This window comes from Pseudophryne corroboree, chromosome 1 (assembly GCF_028390025.1).
Source record: "Pseudophryne corroboree isolate aPseCor3 chromosome 1, aPseCor3.hap2, whole genome shotgun sequence".
Taxonomy (NCBI): domain Eukaryota; kingdom Metazoa; phylum Chordata; class Amphibia; order Anura; family Myobatrachidae; genus Pseudophryne; species Pseudophryne corroboree.
Window position 1 is genome coordinate 333,162,400 of NC_086444.1, and position 24,912 is coordinate 333,187,311.

A 24,912-nucleotide genomic window follows, 5' to 3' on the forward strand; every position below is an offset into this window, starting at 1 on the left:
CTCACTCCAACAGGCCCCACCTCCAGGCCTTCCCGTCCACCGTCATGCGGAGGACTTTGGGGTACGTGAAGCACGTTTCCACTGGATTCCGCATCGGCCGACTACTGGCGGAGCCACAGTCCCCGACGAGCTGAAACAGACATGGAAGAAATTCCCGCAGCCATGGAACCTAGGTCTTTCATGGATTCTACCATAAAACCTGCAGAATCATGAATGTTGCATAAATACAGTGCAACGTCATCCCTATCCATCGTATCCAAATCCTCCATTAGGCAGCCAACCACTTCTCTACTGCCTTTGCAATCCATGCACTAGCAATAGTGGGACGCAATATGGCCCCTGAAGCAGTGTACACGGAGTTCAGAGTATTATCAATTTTCCTATAAGCCAGCTCCTTTAAGGCGGTAGATCCCGGTACCGGTAAAACCACCTTCTTTGAGAGTCTGGATACAGATGCGTCAACAATCGGCGGGTTTTCTCACTTTTTCCTATCCTCCTCAGGGAAAGGAAAAGCTACCAGAATCCTCTTAGGAATCTGAAACTTCTTTTCAGGATTCACCCAGGCCTTTTCAAATATAGCATTCAGCTCTTTGACGCAGGGAAGGTTAGCGAGGCTTTATTGTTTTCCGTGACAAAAGCCTCCTCAACCTGTTCAGGTGTGGTATCATTAACATTTAAAACATCCCTGATAGCCACTATCAACAATTGCACCCCCCTTGCAAGAGATGCGGACCCCCGCAATACATCCCCATCACCATCTGTAGTGTCAGAATCGGTATCCGTGTTGTCTTGTGTTACCTGCACAAGCGCATGTTTGTAGGGGTATATAGAGGGGTGACCTGAGGTACCTGAAAAGGGCCACACGGCCATAGAGGACTGCAATACCTGGGTTGCATATTCATTACTGGCAACCCTGTCAGAAATCTGAGAAATCCAAGTCTTGATAGAGGAAAACCACTCTGGTTCCCTTGCTGGAATCTGTGCTAAACCAGTGCTAACCTAATTACATGGAATGGGATCATCCTGGGAGGATAAATCCTCTGCAGCATATGACACTGTATCCCTGGACATTGCTGCAGGTGACCACCAAACACACCACACACACACAGGTTGCGGTAAGACAGAGTTTCCCCCCCAAGAATGGCAAGAGAGAGACAGAGATTGGAGTCAACCCACACCAGCGCTTTCTTTACAAGGAGATACCCCTTATCAGTGCTGACTTGTGCAACTTAATAGGACACACAGTCAATATATCAGCCTCCCCTCCCTTCTACAACCCCCTGGTACCGTAATACAGTAATCTGGAGCTGCTGTGGAGGGACCACAATCTTCCTTCAGCTACTGCATACAGGAAAATGGTGCTGGAACGTTGCAGGGTCCGCTCTGAGGAGAAGCTCCGCCCCCTTCATGGCGCAGTCTTCCCGCTCTTCAGAAGTTTAAACTGGCCTGAGGAGTTGTGATGGCTGGGATCCCTTGACCCCGACAGGCTTGCCGACCAGTGTGAGGGGTAGGTGCTGGCCCAGGGCGCCCCTCACAGCGCCGCACAGTGTGCCTCTGGTACCGTCCAGGAGCGCGGTTAATACCGCGCTCCATCCCCTGTTGCCGCCATCTTCACGCCGCCCCCCCCGCTTGCATGGGGGGGGTGACTAACTCACCACATGCTTCAGCTCTGTAAGGGGTCGGCAGCTTGCTGCTGGGGTGAGCAGTTCCCCTGTGGCGGAGACCGATCAGCCCCTCTGGAGCTCAGTGTCCAGTCAGCGGAGTTAGTGGCTCAGACCCAGCAGGGCGGACACTGCTCCCCCCATTAGTCCCATGCTGCAGGGAGGCTGTTGCCAGCAGCCTCCCTGTAAAATATAAAACTGTAAACTAAATTTCTTTAGGAAAGCTCTGTAGAGCTCCCCTAGCTGCGACCGGCTCCTCCGTGCACATTTTCTAAACTGAGTCTGGTAGGAGGGGCATAGAGGGAGGAGCCAGCCCACACTCTTAAACTCTTAAAGTGCCAATGGCTCCTGGTGGACCCGTCTATACCCCATGGTACTAATGTGGACCCCATCATCATCTAGGACGTAAGAGAAATGGCCACTGTGCATGTGCGGAAGTAGACCCAGCAGCTCACTTAACACATCGCAGGGACTGGCTCCCTTTGGAGCCTGTGTCCCTGCAGGTGCTTCTTAATGCATTCTGTCGATGTAATTGCATATTGCAATGCGATCCTGGGCACTAATATTGCACTGAATATGCAATTAATGATAAAAAGGCCCCAAAATTTGCATAAGATGACAGAAAATGGCCCTGCTTAAGACAACTGATGCCTTTGTGGTCTAATGCGCTGCAATACTTCACATGGTGTCACAGGTTCAAGCCCCACTGACATGTTAAAATTAAATTTTCCTTTTCTCAGATTTATTTTAATTAATATCTTTATTACTTTATACCCGCATGGTCTTATAGTCAATTGACTAATTTAACATTGTCACACTCTGGAGTGTTGAATCAGGTTTCTTACCAGTGTGATGTTTGTCCTGGCAGGTACTGAGGTCCAGGTGCGCTGCTTCCTTACATAGCTCTCGATTCATTCAGGGGTCCGATGATGCTGTACCTGCAGTCTGCCGCTGTCTCTGTCAGGGCAGATTTCCCACTAGGCACTTGAGGTAAGTGCCTAGGGGCGACACTTGCTGGGTGGGGTGGCACACTAGGCTGATAAGGGCCAGGCAATTCTTTTTTTTTCATAATCACAACTGATTTTTTTTATATTTTATTTAGCAAATGACAGGGGTGAGACAATGGGCAGCAAATTGTGGTCCAGGAGTGGGTAGTAGGATGAGGCTGGGGCTGCTTTGGTCTAGAGGCATCCAGACTGACACCCACAATGAAAGGAGAAATTACGTGATTGGGGGTGGGGGGGGGGGGGTGACCAATAATGTGCCTAAGGGCGGCCTGACCCCTAAATCCGCCCCTGGTCTCTGTGTGACACTGCCCGGCGCTTGCTGCTGCTTCCCGCAGTCTCTGGCTGGATGTGACTCACCACATTGCTCCACTTCCTGGTATTTGGAACCAAACCAAAGATCCCTCCAAACATGGCCATGAGCGCATCCATCTTGGTCTCGGTCAGCTGACTCTTTACAGACCAATCCTGGAGCTGCTCAAACCCAGCTTACCGCAGCTTCCAATTAGTAAGCACCCTGTGCTATAAAGGGGACTTTCTGCTGACAGCAAATCGTCAGTACAGCGCTGCTTCTGCTGAAGGACAGTTAGGAGCTGACTGGCTGGCATGGCAGTTAGGAGCTGAATGGCTGATACTTTATCTCTCTCCAAAGCTTAGCACATCTCCCCCACAGCCCGAACCCTCTACACAGCCAGCTGTCACTCGGCACAGCTGTACGTCCTTCTTGCTGTACCTCTCACCTCCAGCACACGCAGACAGAACAACCCGCTACCCAGCCAGCTGTCCATCACCATCAGCTGCCACTTGGCAGACTGGACACCATATCTGCTGATGTTTGAGAGCAAAAGCCCCAGTAGCCACCAAAAGCCAGGAAGACAGTGGGAGGGGTGGGTTAGGGGTTAAAATACTCATCGGGATCTGTTGGGTTTCTGAATGTCGGGATCCCGTTGTTGGAATTCTGACTGTCGGGATATTTACTAAAGTGCAGGTTTTTAGAATTAAAGCTGTTGCCCATAGCAACCAATCAGATTCTTGCTATTATCCTCTAGAAGGTTCTAGATAAATGATAAGTAGAATCTGATTGGTTGCTATAGGCAACTTCTCAACTAATCTCTAATTGCAACTGTGAAAAATGGTAGGTCCTGGGTTGACACCACTGGTTCCCTCTGGTTCGAAGGGCCGTGTGCACCTCACAACCTGCACCCATTGTAAATAAGTCATTGCTTACCAAATTTTAATCTCTGCACATTTAGGATCTGCCACATTTGCAGTGCAACATGTATTTACAACTGTGTAAATTGTTCCTTTTTTCCTTTTTGTATTAGCTCCTAACACTGAATCAGGCTCTATGGGTGCACGGGACTTCACGTTTCAATGAATCGCCCACTTAGATCTTACAGTGATTGCTACTAAGCACTTATTTTGCCATCAGATCCCAGAATACAGCTCTGGTTCAGGAAATCTGTCGCCCAATGCCTTGTTGTTTAATCACAACCTCTTTCAATTATTCATTGTTTTTTTTCTTCTAAATATAATACAATGTCCTTCATAACTTTTTCAGTTTGTTTCCATCAAGTTGATTCTCAACAGCTCCACAACCCTTATATTATGGTGAAAGTGCCATGTTTTGAATATTGAGTTCTACACAGAGTGCCTGGCTGGCTAAATGGCAGCTGGTTTGGCAGTATATATAGGATAATAAACTAAACAATTAAATCTTATCCTTAGATCATACTCCACAAGTGACCTCATTAATAGATAGTAACTTAAATGTATGCATAAATGTACATGTCCATGTGAATATGAGTGGCCTCCCCCATTTGTATGCCTTGTGGACACTAGTCCTTATCTTTTTTTCAGACAGTTATTTCTTCCTTGCTATATATACTTCAGATGTTTGTCTGGTTTTAATCTTATGCTGCCCAAACACTTGTGCGATGCCTCATGACATCGCGAGGCATCGCACCGGCAGTTAAGGTGCAATGAAATCGCACCTGAACTGCCAAACTGCTTACCATGCGATCATGCGATAGATTCGCATGGTAATCACGTGATGGGCACGTCACCGCCGAGTGAGAGCGGCCTCTGGCCGCTCCCAGCGGATGCCCATCACACATTGCAGTGCAATATATCTCATGTGGGTTTAAAACCACATGCAATCGCACTGCGATGCGAGAAATATTAAATGCAGCACATATCTTGAAACGCGTTATTCGACTGGCGTGCCCGCGCATCGCGTCTCAAGGTACCTGAAATGTGCATACAATCCCCCGATTTCTCTCACAGATGTGGTCGAAATCGAAGGCTAGTACCGATAATCAAACAAGTGTATGGGCACCATAAGGCAATTATCATTTTGTTTTGATTTAAAAGAACATAACATCATAACATAATAAGAACATAAATGTATTGTACACTGGTTGCAGAGGCTCTCTGAGGTGTGAGCTTCATGAAAAACTAAGATGGAATGCTTAAAGCCAGGTGAACTGCTCCAACAGTGTGTTTTTACACATTTTGTGAATTATGTATATGGTGTCAATCTGTAGCAAATGAAAAATGTAAAGTGAAAATTAAGTTGCTTAAATATAACTGAAACCAAACTGAAGTGAAGATGTGAGAGAGTGGACAAGCCCTGCAGCGACTCATCAATACTTGTTTTAATATTACTTTATTATGTGCAAGCCTTTCCTGAGAAGCCAGCATGTACTGCATCTTGATTACCTCTCAAACCAGTCACCACGGCAACTGGTGAACGTAGGTTATAAGAGATGTACCATCAAGGAAATACCTGCAGTTCATAGCATGAAATCCCTGCACCTCTAGATTAAGATTTTTTTCTCCAGCAGGGAATCAAACTCTCCAATAATAGTACTCTATCTTATTAACCGTTGCACACCTGGAATGTATGAGTCTGCCCTGAGGAAGGACACTATGTAATGATACTAGAACACTTAATAATAAGCAAGTGCTTTATCAGCCCTCAGAATGGTTTGGTCGGTTCAGCGTGAATATAATTCCTTATCCTATCATGCATTACTATGAAATGATGGTCCACTAACAATTGCAATTCGTTCACGGATATATCATCAGGTAAAAGTAAATTAAGAGGGTCACTGAAAGATTATACTATTATTATAGTGAAGTACTATATACGTACAGAATGTATGAACAATGCAGCGCATTGTTTTCCTGACACATAGAACAAGTACAAGCCTCACGATGATAGTTTTCTATTGTCTTGTTTGAAGAAAATCCAAAACCTAGTGAAAATGAAAAGCAACCATATGTATAAAGCAAATTTCATGGGGTTTGGCAGCAACAGGGCCCAGCAGTGAGAAAATAAGTTGTTTTTGGTCCAGTTCTGCTCTTCCTTTTGTTGAAAGAGTTTAGCGATATACAACGTATGCAGTGAAATAAACAATCAATGCCATGATGTCATGACTGTTATGCATACCAGATCAACAACCATCAAAAAAACCACACTTCCATAGATTCGGGAGTCTCTAATAAAGAGTAAAGAGAAGTGCTAACAACACGTGAGCCTAAAAAACAGGAGTTTATTTCCCACAAGCATATTGCAACATGGTTACAATATAGGTGGAAATGGAGTTATTACAGTGGGAAAGGGAGAGATGGAAGAAACAATTAGGAACAGAAGGAGAGGTAAGAGATCTGTACTGGTTGTTAGAGAGTGTTCAGGTACAATTGTATGTTGTATAACAACATACCTCCCAACATGACCCTCTCCAGGAGGGACAAAATGCTCTTCTTCTGGACTTTCCTATTAATGTATGATAGCAATCACCTGTGTGGAACAGGTTACTGGATAAGAAAGGTGTTTCAGCACAGGTGAGAACAATCATAAATTTAACAGGAAAGTCCAGGAACAGAACATTTTGTCCCTCCTGGAGAGGGTCATGTTGGGAGGTATGATAACAAGGATGTCAAGCATGTGGAGCTGAATGTAAAATATAGTTTTTGTAGCGGCCAGATTCCATCGATTCCAACCAAGTTGCTCAAAACTAAAAATTTGTCTTTGGTAGAAAGAAACAGATCTCACATGGCCAGATAGTAATCAAATTTGGAATATGAATCAAAAAGAGTATGCAGAGATGTTGAATTCCTGAGTGCTAGAATCACAACACTAGCTTCATTGCTAAAATGGCATATTAGAGATTTTTTGTTATAAAGGTACTAACTGGTATTTTGGATTTATAGAGTAGCCAGAACAATAGGTCCTCAGAGATGGCACAGTTTAATATGGATTGCTAAATTTGTATGACATCTTTCCAAAAGGTAGAAATGATTGGGCACTCCCATTATATATGCAGGAGACTACCTGGTGCCTTGTTGCATTTCTCTAAGTACCAGAGGCAGAGAGTAAAGTATTGTGGCGTAACAAAGGATGCCTATACCACCTAGACAGGATCTTATATTGCGGTTCCATGATCTAGACACAGGTGGAGCGAGAGTAGTGGATAAGGAACGTTTTTACCAATAGTAATCTGTGATTCTAAGGCGCAGATCTCTCCTCCAGGCAGTATGAAGTGTAGAAGGGAGTGATTTACTAAGTATACCATTTTTTCTGCCCTGACAAATTTTCATATTATGGTATGTAGTGTGTGGAACCATGTTAAAGGAACATGTATGGGTAAATTATACATTTTTTAGGTAGAAAATATACTTTAACCACAATCACTCATCCCAGCCAAGACCTTTAGCAAACCATATAGGTTTTCAGTTCCTAATGAACAAATTTTTGACGGTCCTGCAACTGTTACACCCCTGTTCTGAATACCTTCTCTTCCACACCTATGAACATGCCTTGCTGCATTTAAATGTTTCCTGGTTACTTATTCCGTTTTTTACATCCGCTACCATTTTCATGTTTTCATGTTTTCTCTTATCCACAGTTAAAATTCTTTCATATAGATGTAAAAGAAATAAAATGGAAATTTTATTAATTTGATAATCCTGCAAATAGTGCAACATTTGCTTGTTGCTACTGATTGCACAGCACATTATTATAAAAGATCTCCAGATGGATAGATGGACAGAATAATAGAAACAAACAATCTTAAGAGGCCTGGATCATGCAAATTCCAATAAAATATGTATATTTCCATGAAAACTGAGGTTTACATTTATCATACATAGGGGGGTATACAATTAGCCACGGTAATTTACCGTGGCTAATTGGGTCACTGGGGGCAATCCAATTATACCTGATAAACCAGACCTTATCCCTGATGACAGCATTTATCGGGGATTATGCTGTGCGTGTCTCAGGCACGCGAAGAATACAGTAATCCGCGATAAGTGTCCACTAGATCCATGATAAATGCCACAAAAATACATAGGTCCGTGGCTTTCCGTGGGATCTGTGTATTTTCATGCGAAAAATGTGTGTTTTTGGTGGGACCTAATTGGATAGGGGGGATAAAAAAAACAACACAAATTTTTCATGCCCGCTGCACTATCGCAGGTAATTGGATACCCCCCCATAATGTCATACAGGTTGAGTATCCCTTATCCAAAATGCTTGGGATCAGAAGTATTTTGGATATCGGATTTTTCCATATTTTGGAATAATTGCATACCATAATGAGATATCATGGCGATGGGACATAAGTCTAAGCACAGAATGCATTTATGTCTCATATACAACTTATACACACAGCCTGAAGGTAATTTAATACAATATTTTTTAATAACTTTGTGTATTAAACAAATTTTGTGTACATTGAACCATCAGAAAACAAAGGTTTCACTATCTCAGTCTCACTCAAAAAATTCCGTATTTCGTAATATTTGGATATGGGATACTCAACCTGTATTCTTATTAAAATTTGAAAACAAACTAGATTATGTGAATACCAATTTACCATGTATAGCTTAAATGAACCTTGGTTTAAGTAATCTGATTATCAAGGTAAGAAAGCATTGTTGCAGTGCTATAGTTTCTATAAAGCGATTTCAACATCTGCGGGACTCAAAGTATGAAAATTAATGATCACGGATATAGAAGTGGGGCTAAATGTTTTATAGGACATTGTACTTTGAACCATCTAGCGCAGATTTCCACTAGATTGGAATCAGTCACACTGCTTACTTATTCAAAAACCCTAAATGTGTTATTACATTCCCATTGTGAGCATATTCCTCTCCATACAGTATTTCTGTCTTCCCTCCTCATTATTTTGCACTCTTCCCCATCACTGCTTCTACTTTCCTTTATCTTTCTTAAAGCATCATATATAATTCATTGCAAGTGTCACTTGCCCATCAGGGAATCTTAAGAACCTTTAAAACAAAAAATTGTATAATTACTACTGCATATCATCAAGTGTGGACTTATAGACACTGATAAGCGAACAGATATGTACATTTTACTGATGTGATGTTTTTCAAACCACTTAATGAATGGGATAAACATATCAAACACTGGTCAACCATGTTCTCATTAAGCCAGAATAACTACCAAAAGTAAATAAATATATTTCAGATTTAAGACAATGTACATATGCACATTTAAGGGTTTGCCTGTGTTTACTACTGTGTTTATGCCATAACAGTCTTGACACCAACAAAAAATACATAAATGTGATACAATTAAAATTCTACATAATATAGAAAAACAATTATTTAACTGTCCATTTTAATTGCTGCATAATTAAGAGGATGCTATCAATAAATTTTATTTTCATGTTTTACTTTGAAATAGTATAATGTCTTGTAATCTATGTCAAGTTAATCTTTTTTTTTTCGTTTATTGATTTATAATCACATTGTATGTAGGGGATGTAGTTTGCTTCCCACCGTTCAAGACACTGGCGGTCAGAACACCGGTGCCAGAATCCCAAAAACCAGAATCCCCATGTAAGTATGCTGGGGAGGGTTAGGCTGCGGGAGGGAGGTTAGGCACTAGGGGGACGGTTAGGCTACAGGGAGGGTTAGAGTTAGGCTACAGGGGAGAGTTAGGGTTAGCCTGTGGGCAGAGAGGGTTAGGAGGAGGAAAAGGTTATGGTTAGCTTACCTTTTTAAAAAGGGTCAGGATTCTGACACTTGCAATGACAAAAGCACTAAGGTGCAGAAATGTTGTGACAGATCTAGCCATATCCATCTTAACGTATAGGCACATTGGGCAGATGCTCAGGGCCCCACTATTCTAGGGCCTTTGAGCAGGGGCAGGCTGGACCAGAGGGCATCTGCCTCCCGGGCTGGTGCCTCCGGAACTTCTTTGTGGCAGGTAGAGAATGCTGCATAGCCACTCTGATTATGAATTACACCCAGAACAACCAGGCAGCATTCTCTACCTGCCTCCTAGGCTGCAGCAAGACACAGAAGGACTTTCTGTTGCTGACTGGAGCTATCGTTCAATCAGAGTGCAGCATTCTCTACTTGCCTCCAGACAGACAGCGAATGGCCATCAGCTTGCTGATTGGTGGATGGTTGGTGCAATCCAGCAATCAGAGTGCTGACAGCCATTCACTGTATGGAAACATGTGAAGAGATGGTGCTGGACCACAGGAGGGGTAAGTTATGATTTTTTTTTAAATTTATTTATTCCTGTAAATGGGTGGGTAAATTGGTTAGTGGGTGGGTACATTGGTTATTCTGGATTGAAAATAAATTCATAAGTACATTCCAGAAAGGCAGTATAGGTGCACTGAATTAACGTTTTCATTGGTACTGCCTCACTAGTAAAAAAAAAAAAAAAAAAAAAAAAGGTAACATCCCACAGAGGGGGGTATCCACTTAGCTGCTGCTAATTGGTTCGCCAGAGGCCATCCAATTAGCCCCTATGCAGCGTGCTCCTCCCCCCGATGCCGGCACTTATTGGGATTTTTCAGGTGATAAGTGCTACGAAAATGCATAGGTCCACGGCTTTTCACGGGACCTAAGTATTTTAGTGCTAAAACGGGTGTTTCTTGCGGGACCTAATTGGACAGGGGGAGTAAACAAAATGCGTAAAACACCCGTTGCACTATCGTGGGTAATTGAATACCCCCCAAAGTATTTAATAACAATTTAATAACAATTAGCAAAAACAAATATCATTGGAATATAATAAATAATAATAATAATAAACAGATTAACTACAGTACCTTGCTGAAATTGAGACGGAAAGATAATTCATATTTCTGTGTAAATTAGTTTACTATTTTGAGCAATTGCCATTTGAAATTGATTTGTTATCCCTCTGGTAAACCCAGTAAGATGGATAAGGCTAGTGATCCAGATATGACCTCAGAATTGGAATGTAAAGGTCAAAATCATTATAGTGACTGAGGAGGTGATGTATGAAGCAGTGACATGAGTGGAGAAGTGTGCCAGTGGAAAAGTTGCCCATACTGTAGCAACCAATCAGCTTATACCTATCATTTGATATAATGTGCTTGATAAAAGCAACCTCTAGGCCAGGCTTTTTCAACCAGTGTGCTGTGGCACACTAGTGTGCCGCGACCAGCTGCAAGGTGTGCCGCGGAGCCTGAGCCGCTTCCTGCACCTTCAGAGTGAACCGTTGCCCTGAGCTCTTCTTAGAGGATCAGTCGTGTGACATCATAGGTCACGGCCACTCCGTCTCGCCACCCAGCCAGCCCACTTGCCTGCACACATATCTTCCAGTTCCTGCCTGCATACACTACTTTCCCTGCCCACCCACATCCACACCTGCCCAACCGCCCGCTGCTCAGTATTCGTAGCACTCCAGTATGAACAACCCTTGCCAGGGACAGGGAGGAGGACAGGTGACAGGAAGGGGCTAATTTGTTACTTTATTTCTCCTGTGGGGAGCAATAGGATTTATGTAGGGAGAATAAGGATTTATGGGGGGAACAATGTGAATAATTCATGTGGGGAGCAATAGGATTTATGTGGGGAGCAATGTGATTGATTTATGTGGGGAGCAATAGGATTTATGTGGGGAGCAATGTGAATCATTTATGTGGGGAGCAATGTGAATAATTCATGTGGGGAACAATAGGATTTATGTGGGGAGCAATGTGATTGATTTATGTGGGGAGCAATGTGATTGATTTATGTGGGGAGCAATGTGATTGATTTATGTGGGGAGCAATAGGATTTATGTGGGGAGCAATGTGAATAATTCATGTGGGGAGCAATAGGATTTATGTGGGGAGTAATGTGAATAATTTATGTGGGGAGCAATAGGATTTATGTGGGGAGCAATGTGAATCATTTATGTGGGGAGAAATGTGAATAATTCATGTGGGGAGCAATAGGATTTATGTGGGGAGCAATGTGAATAATTTATGTGGGGAGCAATAGGATTTATGTGGGGAGCAATGTGATTGATTTATGCAGGAAGCTATGTGATTGCTCCCCACATACTGTAAATCATGTTGCTCCCCACATAAATCAATGTGATTGTTTTCTGTGTAGGCCAATGTACATTTGGAATTTTTTTTTACTGTGTTGGCCAATGTGTGTGTTTTTTTCTGTGGGGAACCGATGGTGTGCCTTGGCAATTTTAAAATATTGTTTGGTGTGCCGCAAGTAAAAAAAAGGTTGAAAAACACTGCTCTAGGCTGATTGGTTGCTGTGGGCAACTTCTTCACTCACACACTTATCCACTGCTTGCTATGGGATCAGTACGAAATCCCGCTGGACGGGACCCCGGTGGTCGAAATACCGACACCGGAATCCCGCCCAGCACAATCCCGACAGGGGTGGCGAGCGGAACGCAGACCCTTTCTGCGCTCACCACGCTGCGGGCACGGTGCCTCGCTACACTCGGCACACTATTTTATGCTCCCTCTATGGGTGTCGTGGACACCCACGGAGGGAGAATATGTCGGGATTGTGCAGGTCGGGTTTCCGGTGTTGGTATTTCGACCGCCGGGATTCCATCCGGCGGGATCTTGACCGCATCTCCTTGATACATCTTCCCCTAACTCCATTATAGCCTGTATATAAAACAAAACTCAGTAAAGGGAGGTGGAAACAGATGATGCTGCTGTTTGCTCTATCTCCCTACAGGGGAGATGTATCAAACCTTAGAGAGAGGTAAAGCCATAAGTTGCACCTAACAACCAGCTTCTAGTTATCATTTATCTAGCAACGCTATGCGCAACTTCTCTACTTTACTTCTCTCGAAAGTTTTAAACATCTCAACCTGTGTCAGTTCTCCAAGCACCCACATTATTAGAGTTTAATATGTGTTCTATAAATGTGTTTCAAAGCAGAATATTATAGGCCAAATGGTCCTGTAAACACATTTTCCTATTGGCCAAATGGTCCTGTACATATACTTTCTATAGGCCAAATGGTCCTGTAGACACACTTTCCTACTGGCCAAATGGTCATGCACACTACACACACTTTCCTATTGGCCAAATGGTCCTGTACATGCACTGTCCTACAGGCCACATGGTCCTGTACTTTTTTATAGGATACAAGGTCCTGTACACGTACATTCCTATAGTCCACATGGTCCTGCACACATGCGTTTTTATAGGCCACAGGGTCCTGTACACGCACATTCCTATAGGCCACATGGTCCCGTACAAGCACTTTTTTTTATAGGCCACATGGTCCTGTACACGCACTTTTTTATAGGCCACATGGTCCTGTACACGCACTTTCCTATAGACCAAATGGTCCTGTACATGCACTGTCCTACAGGCCACATGGTCCTGTACACGCACTTTTTTTTATAGGCCACATGGTCCTGTACATGCACTTTTTTTTATAGGCCACATGGTCCTATACACGCACTTTCCTATAGACCAAATGGTCCTGTAGATGCACTGTCCTACAGGCCACATGGTCCTGTACACGCACTTTTTTATAGGATACAATGTCCTGTTCACGCACATTCCTATAGTCAACATGGTCCTGTACACATGCGTTTTTATAGGCTACAAGGTCCTGTACACACACATTCCTATAAGCCACATGATCCTGTGCACACTCTTTTTTTATAGGCCACATGGTCCTGTACACGCACTTTCTTATAGGCCACATGGTCCTCAGGGCCCTCTTAACAGCAGTGTGGGCCCCTGGGCACAGCAATGTACTGGGCCCCCTACCCATCCTCCAGCGGTAGGGGTGGGGGGTGCTATCAGCAGCAGCATTGATGTCCCGCAGGTGGTAGGCGGTGTTCTATCTGCCACTCAGTATGTAGGACCTGGAGCAGTAATTTCTGCTAATTACTCCTTTACTGCACAGATGGTGTAAGATGGGGCGGGAGGGAGAACACTAAACTATAGAAGAGGCATTTACATGACTTCCAGGGTGGTAGGGGGTGTGTAATACGCAGGGGAGGGGTGGATAGTGGAGTGGACTTAATATTCATCATTTTCCGGTGGGAGGGCAGCTTGGTTGACTGCAGATATCTCCAGTTCCTGGAAATAGATTTCTTTACTTTGAATGTGATTAAAAAACTAGAGAGTTCCACCTTTCAAGAGGTTCTGGGGACTTGGGGATCAGAGTTCAGGAGCCAGAGCAATCCACTGGCAAAAATATAAAACTACAAACCAGATGTGTGGAGCTGGAGCAGGGACCAGCTGCTTAAAGGCTTATATCTCCGGTTCTGGGCATAGTAGAGACAAGCTGCCAGTGTCCACTGAAAGGGGAGAGTTCCATCTTTTGGAGAATACCCTTAAAAAAACTCTAAGTCAGACAGAACCCGAGATATCTGGCTGGGAAGAGCAATGAACAGTCTTGGATGGGGACCACTGCTTCGAAGTCAGATATCTCCGGTTCCCCAGGGCCGATTTTCAAAAATCTGGTACCCCTGGCAAGAGGGGACCCTCAGCTATCAGCCTAGGGCCCTTAGACTCCTGGGGCCCTTGGGCAAGAGCCCATTGAGCCCATACGAAAAGACGGCCCTGATGGTCCTGTACACGCACTTTCTTATAGGCCACATGGTTTCCTAAACTAGTGTTCAATGCTCATCTGCTGTACGAGTATTACCGACACTGTCTGTCACACAGATTAGAGAATAGTATAGAGACTTAACACCCCAATACAGTAATACTATTTTTCCACTCCCTTCAAAAATTTGTATTTTTGCATGTGACCGTGCACCAATCCGGGTTTTTGCTCAGATGAAAAAGCTCCCTCTAAAAAACCCCGGTAAGAGTGCAGGGTAAACAGGTAACCCGGGTCGTACAATCGGGTCCCATTTACAGCATTGGGAGAGCAGAGCCCAAACCTCCCAAGCGCTGTGTCCCACGGGGGCGGGGTGGGAGGGGGGGCTGTCAGGAGATTGGGGGGATGCGCTGTCTGCACTGACTGCCATGCTATGCAGGCTACGCAGTAGTACCGGGTGAGGGTGAATGGATCATTCAGTGCAGGGAGGCGGCTGAGGGCAGTCCAGCAGCTGCTACAGTGCTGTGCTTTCTCCCAGCATGCTGTGGAAACACGGATGTGACAAAACCTGCATCAATGAGGGGGCCCGATCTGTTGGATTTCCTGATGCTTGGAGATGTTCCCGGCAGAAGAGACACTGCACCTGTGAGTAGTGTAAATGGCATAACCCTTGTTAGAGCCACAGTGGGAACGGGATCTTGTCCCGGGTCTGACCCAGATTGGAATTGCAATTTTATATCTATGTCATTTTGTTAGTCTTTTTTTTTGTTTACACAACGAGCATTGTGAATTTCTTTGTCCTATTAAACTACATTTAATAATATTCTGTCTACCTTAAATAATTCACATGCCAGAAAAGCGGGGCTGCTCTTATGCTACATTTAATACAGTTAACTGTCTGCTTTACAAGAGGAGCAACTGAAGACTTCCTAAAAGAGTCAGCTTTTAAGCCAAATCTTTATGGGTAAAAGTAAGAAGGAGATATCATTTGAGAACATTTTAGTCTTAGACAGACCAGGTATAATTGTTTTTATAAGCAATTTCCTCATACTGTGTCATGCATGTCCAGCTGTAGCTGTGCATAAGACTTAATAGATGATATACATTATTTCATGACAGAGATAGTATTAACACCAACAACAGCCTGGACACTTCATAAGGGTTCAGTATGAATTACCGATGGCCGTGATGCCGCCTGTCAGTATACTGACAGCGGCGTCCCGGCAGCGAGGCAAACGCTAGAAAGCCCCTTGAAGGCTCGCTGAGGGCATGGTGTTTTATTCTCCCTCTATGGGTGTCGTGGACACCCACAAAGGAAGAATCACCCACTTAGCCGATATTCCAGCGTCGGCATTGTACAGCTGTGTGGGATTCCGGCTTCGGCATGTGATCGCCGGCATCACGTGTGGTGTATGTTAACCTTTTCCCATTTATAAATCTGCACTTTCTGGTAGGGTGACAAAATTAAACCAAGTGAAGAAAACTCACAGGATAACTCACCTAGAATATAATAGAAATCATAGATCTACAATATATGGTGTAATGTCTGCCGTAAATCTAACACTGCACATTATTCCCAAGTACATTATCCTTATCATTGTGGTGGGAATATAATGGTAATAATGGTAAGTGAATCCTTATAGACTTCAGGTTCAACTTGTTTGAACTGGGTGAAACTGGATAGAGTGATCCATTACAACCCCAAATTGAGCAGCAGAAATATATAGCACACCCAATGTTTGTAAGGATGATATCTTTGTGCTTTCTCATACATATATATATATATATATATATATATATATATAGAAAAATTGTATAGACTCGTACGCTTCTTTAGGGATCGACAGTACAAAGAATTATTTGTCTGAACAATATAATAAATTTGCTAATGGAGTAGCCACAACTGGCTGATATCACGGTTTTGTAGGCTTCAATAAGTCTTTGTCAGCACCTTCCACTCTTCAGGGTGGCAGCTCAGTTCCTCAGTGTACCAAAGGTATATGGCATAAATTCTGTAGCAAAAGAGGATGGAGAAGAACAAGCGCCTATGGTGCAGTAAGTTCTTTAAAGTGTTATAATGACACTTGAGAAAATATAAATGCGTACCAGATGAAATCTTTAAACCATGCCTAATAGTAAGATGCCAGTCAGGATATTTCTCACCAACAACACCATCTATAAATCAGAGAAGACGGAATCGCCGCATAGCGTAATACTTCTGGATTAACAATGATATCCCCACAAACACCCAGTTGAGCGTACCAGATTAAGATGAAAAGTCAGCATAGACATCTAGGGGTCTTGTATCCAGAAATCTCTCATCAAATCCGGTACACGGGATTATTGTAGTATCAGTCAAATGACTAGAAAATTTATTCAAAATATAGGCTATAAAACATCATCCAAGTGAACAATATGGTAAGTTAAAAAAGTAATCAATATAGCTTAGCTTAGCAGCCGGGTAAGATTCTGCTCAGGTCTCAACGCGTTTCGCCAATCAAGGATCTCCTGAGGAAGATTTTAAAGTAGATTTTAAAGTAGTTTCCTGTCTGCGATCAGCAGGATCCTTGAATGCTGCCGTGTCCGGAGACGGTAGCGCCACCTTCTTGGACAGGCCTTGTCCACCCTGGGTGAGGATTCCCAACGTATCCTGTCCTGTGCAGGGAAAGGATACGCCATAAGAATCCTCTTGGGATTCTGCAGTTTTTTATCTGGAGTTTCCCAAGCTTTTTCAAATAACTCGTTAAGCTCATGAGATGGGGGAAAGGTTACCTCATGTTTCTTTTCCTTATACATGCGCACCCTCGTGTCAGGGACTGAGGGGTCATCTGTGATATGCAAGACATCTTTTATTGCAATAATCATATAATGAATACTTTTGGCCACCCTTGGGTGTAACCTCGCATCATCGTAGTCGACACTGGAGTCAGAATCCGTGTCGGTATCAGTGTCTGCTATTTGGGATAGGGGACGTTTTTGAGACCCAGAAGGGCCCTGTGACCCAGTCGAAGCCATGGATTGACTCCCTGCTTTTTCCCTGGACTCTGCTTTGTCCAGTCTCTTATGTAATAAGGTCACATTTGCATTTAAAACATTTCACATGTCCATGCAATCATGAGTCGGCGCTGCCGACGGAGACACCACAATCATCTGCTCCACCTCCTCCTTAGCTGAGCCTTCCGCATCAGACATGCCGACACACTCGCACCGACACCCCCACACACACAGGGATATAGTTATAAGGAGACAGTTCCCCAATAAGGCCCTTTGGAGAGACAGAGAGAGAGTATGCCAGCACACACCCAGCGCCAACTGACACTGGAAACAATTTCCCAGATAATACAGCGCTTTTATATATAATTTACTGTGTAATACACTCACTGCGCCTTACAAGTGCCCCCCCTCCCCCTCATTTCAGCCCTGTGTCACAGTGTTCAGCAGGGGATGGAACCGGGGAGCCAGCTTCTCTGCAGATCTCTGTGGAGAAAATGGCGCTGGTTAGTGCTGAGGGACCAAGCTCCGCCCCCTCCAGCGGCGGGCTTCGGTCCCGCTCAAAGTATAAAATACTGGCGGGGGTTTTATATACTTACTGCCTCCGCAGCCCATAAACTTATAAATGCCAGATTTAGAGGTTTTTATTGCTGCCCAGGGCGCCCCCCCCTGCGCCCTGCACCCAACAGTGCCTGCTAGCGTGTGTAATGTGTGCGGCAGCAATGGCGCGCAGCGTTACCGCTGCGCGCTTACCTCAGGGAAGATCTGAAGTTTTCTGCCGCCTAAGAAGTCTTCTTTCTTCTTATACTCACCCGGCTTCTATCTTCCGGCTCTGTGAGGAGGACGGCGGCGCGGCTCTGGGACGAACGGCGAGGGGAGACCTGCGTTCCGACTCCTTCTGGAGCTAATGGTGTCCAGTAGCCTAAAAAGCAGAGCCTATCACTTAAGTAGGTCTGCTTCTCTCCCCTCAGTCCCACGATGCAGGTAGCCTGTTGCCAGCAGTGCTCCCTGAAAATAAAAAACCTAACAAAATTCATTTTCAGAGAAACTCAGGAGAGCTCACCTGCAGTGCACCCAATCTCCTCTGGGCACAGGATCTAACTGAGGTCTGGAGGAGGGGCATAGAGGGAGGAGCCAGTGCACACCCATTCTAAAACTCTTTATAGTGCCCATGTCTCCTGCGGAGCCCGTCTATACCCCATGGTCCTTACGGAGTCCCCAGCATCCTCTAGGACATAAGAGAAATGTGTATAATGTATGTAGTAACAGAGGTCTCATAGATGGACGAAAGATCAACAGCGAATTTGTTTACAAAAAAAAAATGTTGTGAGGTGAAATACAAGAGAAGGAGGGAAGGGAAAGGGGTTCCAGAGTGATGGGAATATAGACAAGGGAAGGTATGGTCAAAGGAAATATTGGGAAAAGCTCTCTTCAGATATACAGAACATACTCTTATACAAACTCCATTTATATACAGGGTGTCCCTAAAATCTAGACACAGAGAGTTATTGCAGCAAGTTCACGTGAATCTTGCAAAGAGCATCAACCTTTGCATCACAAATGATGGAAATCATCTTGAAGATGTTATTTGTTAATATTCCAATTAAATAAAATGTTGTTGCAAAATTCATTCATTTAATTTCTTGAAACAATGCATTATGCATTACTGCCTATGTGTCCAGACTTTGGGGACACCATGTATTTGAAGAACACACCAGCACCACATCAAAGACACCACACTTATAATCGATCCTTACAATTGCTGGGTGTTCTTTCTATTTCTCTAGTTTATGAAATGTCTGTCAGCATGAGGCTAAAAAATATTACTGTACTTTGCTTTTTCCAGAAATCACTTCTCTAGTGGAGTAGGGGCCCTGTAGCCCTACCCTCCACAGTAGATCAGGTACCACATACTATAGACAGGGGATAAACTTATTTTTTGATGGAACTCATAAATGCACCAAAATACCACTATACAACCAACCCCTCCAACACTGTAAGGCAAAGACCATTGGCATCTCAGTTGTCTCTCCACTGTCCAGAAGCCCATGCAACATGCTAACCTTGTTACCTACTTATCTAGTGCTCTACATACTTATCTAGCGATCACCATGGGTTTACGGATAGTAGTTCGTGTATTGCCCACACTAATATTTCCAGCAACTGCATAATAAAACAGCAAAACCTTCATCAGTTAAAACCTGCCGCCCTTGAAAGGAGACTGGATAATGGAGACGTTCTGCTTCCTGGTATTTATCACCTGCTCTGCCAAAGAAGATTTCTTTTTTTATTCAAACCATGCTTGCCCCTGATGTTCTAACAAGTTGGCAGAAAATCTGCTTGAACCGTGATTTATTTTGAACACCTTAATATTCCCAAGATTACGAACAGGAAAAAATACAAGCATGAAAAAATGCAGACATCTGCTAACTATTCCTTGGACTACCACCCTGCTCAAGGGGAGGGCTGACTGGGTCGTTGCATGGAGAGCAGCCGCAGTTGGCCTGGACCCTCAGTCTCTGCATCAGTCCACCTCCCCTCCTAGTGCTTGCAGCTGCTGCTGGAGGCATGCTTGCTCCTTGACGCCATACCCAGGGCCTGTTTTACGCATATGCTGGATACACAGCTGAGTAGAGCGCACCATAGAGGAGGGTGCCCCAGCTCAGCTGTGCCAGCGACATGCGTAAAACCATCTCTATCGGATATGCCCTCTGGGAGACTCACAGAGCAGGCAGTGGTGTTGGAGCCACCACGCCGTGTCCATCAGCGCACCCCACTACAGAACTGTGAAGAAATGCAAAATAAACGACCATTCCCAGTAGCCCTTGCTGTTGGACAGCAAGGCTGCTGGGAGTGATAGTTTATCTTAAGATTCTTCACAGTACTGTACACGCAAAATAAACTACCGTTCCTAGAAGTCCTTTCTGCCGGTCTGGTGGGTGCAGTAGTTTATTTTGAGATTCTTCACATTACTGTAGTGCCGGGCACGGTGCGGGTGGCACCAACACCACTGCCTGCTCTGTGAGTCTCCGAGCAGGTGCTGCACAGGGGGAATATCAGGTAATAATTGCTCATAAATTAATGTGTAAAGGGCACTACAACAGCTGGCATAATGTGCATGGTGGTCTACAACTGTGGGCATAATGTGTATGAGGCACAACTACTGTGGGCATAAATTGTACGAGGCACTGCAACTGTGGGCATAATGTGTATGGGGCACTACTATGGTGGGCATAATGTGTAAGGGGCACTACTAGGTGGGCATAATGTGTATAGGGCACTACAATTGTGGCCAAAATGTGTAAGGGGCACTACTATCGTGGAGCACGCATAATATGTATGGGGCACTACTACAGTGGGCATAATGTGTAAAACATAGGCAAACGCAGGGGGGGGGGGTTTCCGGTTGCCCGGAAACCCCCCTCTTCTTGCCAAGTGGCTCAAATTATGATAATAATAGCAAAGGTATATAATACAATTACTAGAGCTGCCACCACATCATGCATTTTAAGTGACAGAGCAGAGCTGCTGCACATGTCCAGTTTGCTGTATCTGTGGATCTGAGTCCTCAATCAGTGCTCTGGACCAGAGAGTAGCTACCAGGAAGAAGATGCAGGAGTCTTACCATTAGGTGGGAGAATGTGTGCTTAGAAAATACAAATCTATCACCTACTGGTACTATTATGTTTGTGTATTTATTTATTTATTATGGCATGTTTAACCTTTCCTGACCATTTAGTAATATCATTTAAATATGTTTGCTACAGCCTATACTATAGACCATCTATAGTGTTAAATATGAACACTGTATTCTATACAGTATTCAGTGAATAAATAGACCAATGTTTACATCAATGTCCAGAGTTATTACTAGGGTCTTCTGCCACTCCTGCACTTGCTCCATTGTTGCGCAGAGCAGGAGATTGCACTGCATTTGGAAACCCCCCTCTAGAAATCCTGCGTTTGCCACTGTAAAGGGCACTATAACTGGGGTTTTCCCATGAACCAATGCCCCCTTAATTTTGCCAAACACGTGATGAAAGTACTTAGGGGGGCGCCAAAGTATTAATTAACTTACCAAAAAAATTTCCCCTCGGGCTGGCCATGGCCTTATCCAAACGTCAGCTGCATGTCCATTATGCTCAAGCTTTTGGGGCACTGCAACCGACATCACAGAAATAGATCTGCACATGCGCATTTTGGCTCCTGCGCTGATCAGCAAACATCAGAGATTTACTTACAGTAAATACCAAATTTACGTAAATCTCTGATTGAGATCCTTAACCACTTCTCTGGTATGGTCGCCTCAAGTGCGACCAAATCAGGCTGGGCTTTCCCTTTCCATCTGATTCGACCAGTCAGAAACACCCACTCAGAGGAACCTGCCGCACTCTGCACCAGCCACGGCTCTGCCTGCAGTGTATCCCGATCACTGCTTGACCCGGTGATCGAGCAGCCCTGCAGCACCCACTCACCCGGTGGCTGCAAAGCAGCCAAGTCTGAGACCCTCCCTCCTTCACTCTGTCCCGATCACTGTGTGCAGTGATTGGGCATCAGTAAAAAGAAGCAGCAAACCTTTCCACCTTCTCCCTATCTCCCGATCACTGCAGCCAGCAGTGATTGTGCAGGCAGCCCAGCATCACCTCCTCCTGCCGGCATCAGAAAAAAACACAGCTGAAGTTCTGCACTTCTCCTGCCCGATCACTGGGGCCAGCAGTGATTGGGCAGCCCAGCGTCAACCCACTCTCTTCCCCCTTTACCGGCATCAGTTGTGAAGGTTGCAGTGTTTTTGATCTTCCGACGTTGGTAATTCAATGTAATGATGTTTGTACTGCTGGTTAACTGCTTCATCAATGCACAGTCTCCCTTTATTCCTAATATCATTTGAGATCACACTATGTTTTCTGCCTTTTTCCTTCCTCCCGGTATGCCGATTGGTGAACTAATTTGCGCATTCCAATACAAACTGTACATGCAAGGCACCATATTCTACATCTCCTCCCGTCATCTTTCCTCTTCTTAATTACATGTTCATCTATCTCTGAGCCACTTGCATGTTCTAATGACCCCTACTGCTCAACATGATCAAATCAGAGCTCACGTGTCACATGCCTCAAATCTTCGTAATTTTTTTTTAAATAATTTCCAGAGTCCCCCATGCCAGTAGCTTGGTGTCACCCTCAACTCCATATTCATCTTTATTCTTCATCCTGCTACCTCCCCTGTCAAAACATTGTGCAAAAATGCACCCCACACCCGTATGGCTACCAAACCTTTTATACACTGTCTTATGTTTTTCTTTAACTTCTGCATTCTATTCTTATGTGGCAGTCTTACCCATCCACCTACCTCTGCTTCAATTAGTCGGAAATACTACACAGCAAGTCTCATATTACTTTTTGTACTCGCCTCACCCATAAAGCCCTCCACAACACCTCCTCCATACAGATGTGTCCTCCTACATCCTTGCTGCACTCACGTTAAACAACGCTTCTAGTCATGCCATGCTGTGGTGTGACTCGGTAGCACCAATCATCTTTATGTGTGCCTTTTCAATTGAAATGCGCTAAATCGCATTGCTATATGAACAGGATGCACAAGCAGCTTATGCCGATTAAAGTGATATGTGTCATGCTTATATTCTGTGTGTAACTGCAGCTGTATCTACATATGAAATGCTACGTTACAGTGTTTTCCTGGATATCACTGTAACATAGCATTTCGTATGCAGATACATCCAGTCACACACAGAATACAGGCATGCCGCATATCATTTTAATCAACATAAGCTACTTGTGCATGCTAGTCACATAGTGTTGCAAATAAGACACATTTTAGCAAACAAAGACGTCTGACATTAGACCCGCCGGTGGCTGCCGACTGACTCATGCCTGGCATCTCCTGAAGAATAGCGTATTGACCCAAGATGTATGAGGACACATCTGTACATCGATAATCTCTTGTCTACCTCACACTTCCCTGGATCCACATTTACCCCCACTTTGCCTCCTTACAAAATGCCTATCAGTCACTGCTACCTATGGTCAAATAAGAAGCTTTACAAGTAAATAAAACATTATAATTTTGATTTTGCCATTGCATCTGGTGGATTGATAAAATTTGAAAGCAGGCAAAAACAAATGTGCTGTCCACCTCAAAGGCTGCAGCTTTATTACTAGCAGTAACTTTGACGGATTTTTCAAAGTTAACTCATTTACTGACCTAATCTGGCCAATATCATAAGATCTCCTTGCATATATATATATTTTCTCACCTTTAGGACCTGCTCTAGGTTCTCCAGTTTGGCTTGGAGATGATATTTCTCCTTCACAGCCAAATCTCGTTCTTTGGTGACTATGGTGAGGGTCTCTCGAAGTTGTTCATAGTCCAACTTCACCTGTAACAGATAAAAAGTAATATGTAAATGGATCATGTAAAAAGCTTCCTTATACGTTTCAACATAAATAAATAACTAAAAAGGTGGAACATTTTGGGGAGCCACTCTTGTTCGTACAGTATAGTATATTAAAATTCATCAAAAAGAAAACATAATAACATGCTCTGTACAAACAGAATAGTGTGATGTAAAACATACAATTCTTAACAAATGGAGTGGAAGCCAAATATGGGTAGCTAAGCCTTAAAGGTCAAGATCCAACAATATTCTGGTTTCAATCTTTTTTTGGCTGAAATGATATGTATAGTATGAGACTGCAGACTACCAATTCACTAGTAGCAAGGTAGTGAATTCTAGAAAAAGCAGTACTTTAGGCCCTCAGTGGTGTCACTAGTCCTATATAATAAAAGGTTATATAGGACTAGTGACCTAACCTATACGGGGGGAATTCAAGTGTTTTGTGCGCCGGCAGCCACCAGGTGGCACCCGACAGAGCAATTCAAGTGTTGCTCCATTCGGGCGTACACGCCCACCGGCGCAGACATTACTGTTATGTTGTTCCATCATTTTGACAAGCTGGTAAATAGTTTCTAATATTTTGATTGGCTGCATTCTTGCACATATTGGGCTTGATTCAGAGGTGGACGCAAATGCTGCAATCACGCACACAGCAGATCTGTGAATATATGCTAATGCTGTAGCCACCGTCTTGTGCATAGAGATGTCCATCTGATCCCCCGCTTGCATACAAAGATGCACCATCAATCATCTGGGGAAGCTTATGGCTGCACATGCTGTCTGTCACAAGTAAGCAGCTGGAGACCCTACAACTGTGTACGAATTCCCAGTTCAGGCTCAGACACATCCCTGATAGGGGCATAACACGCCTTTTTGTCGCTGACCCCCATTACCGGCCAGAAATGGTCACTACCGTTTTAAATCCTTTCTACATCTACCATCGCTAATCAATCGCGGTGCCTATGCAATTTGACTGTGTTACATGCACAATAAAAATAAATTA

At 44.1% G+C, this 24,912-nt stretch overlaps 1 protein-coding gene across 26 annotated transcripts in view; it reads right to left on the bottom strand.

Annotated features, from left to right (window-relative positions):
* RIMBP2 (RIMS binding protein 2) overlaps nucleotides 1-24,912 on the bottom strand; it is a 1,046,283-nt gene that overhangs the window by 298,720 nt on the left and 722,651 nt on the right. For all 26 annotated transcript variants that reach the window (XM_063964621.1, XM_063964623.1, XM_063964618.1 and 23 more), the window contains one exon: nucleotides 23,769-23,891. In XM_063964621.1, the coding sequence (XP_063820691.1) occupies nucleotides 23,769-23,891 (123 nt within the window). The remainder of the gene's footprint in view (nucleotides 1-23,768; nucleotides 23,892-24,912) is intronic.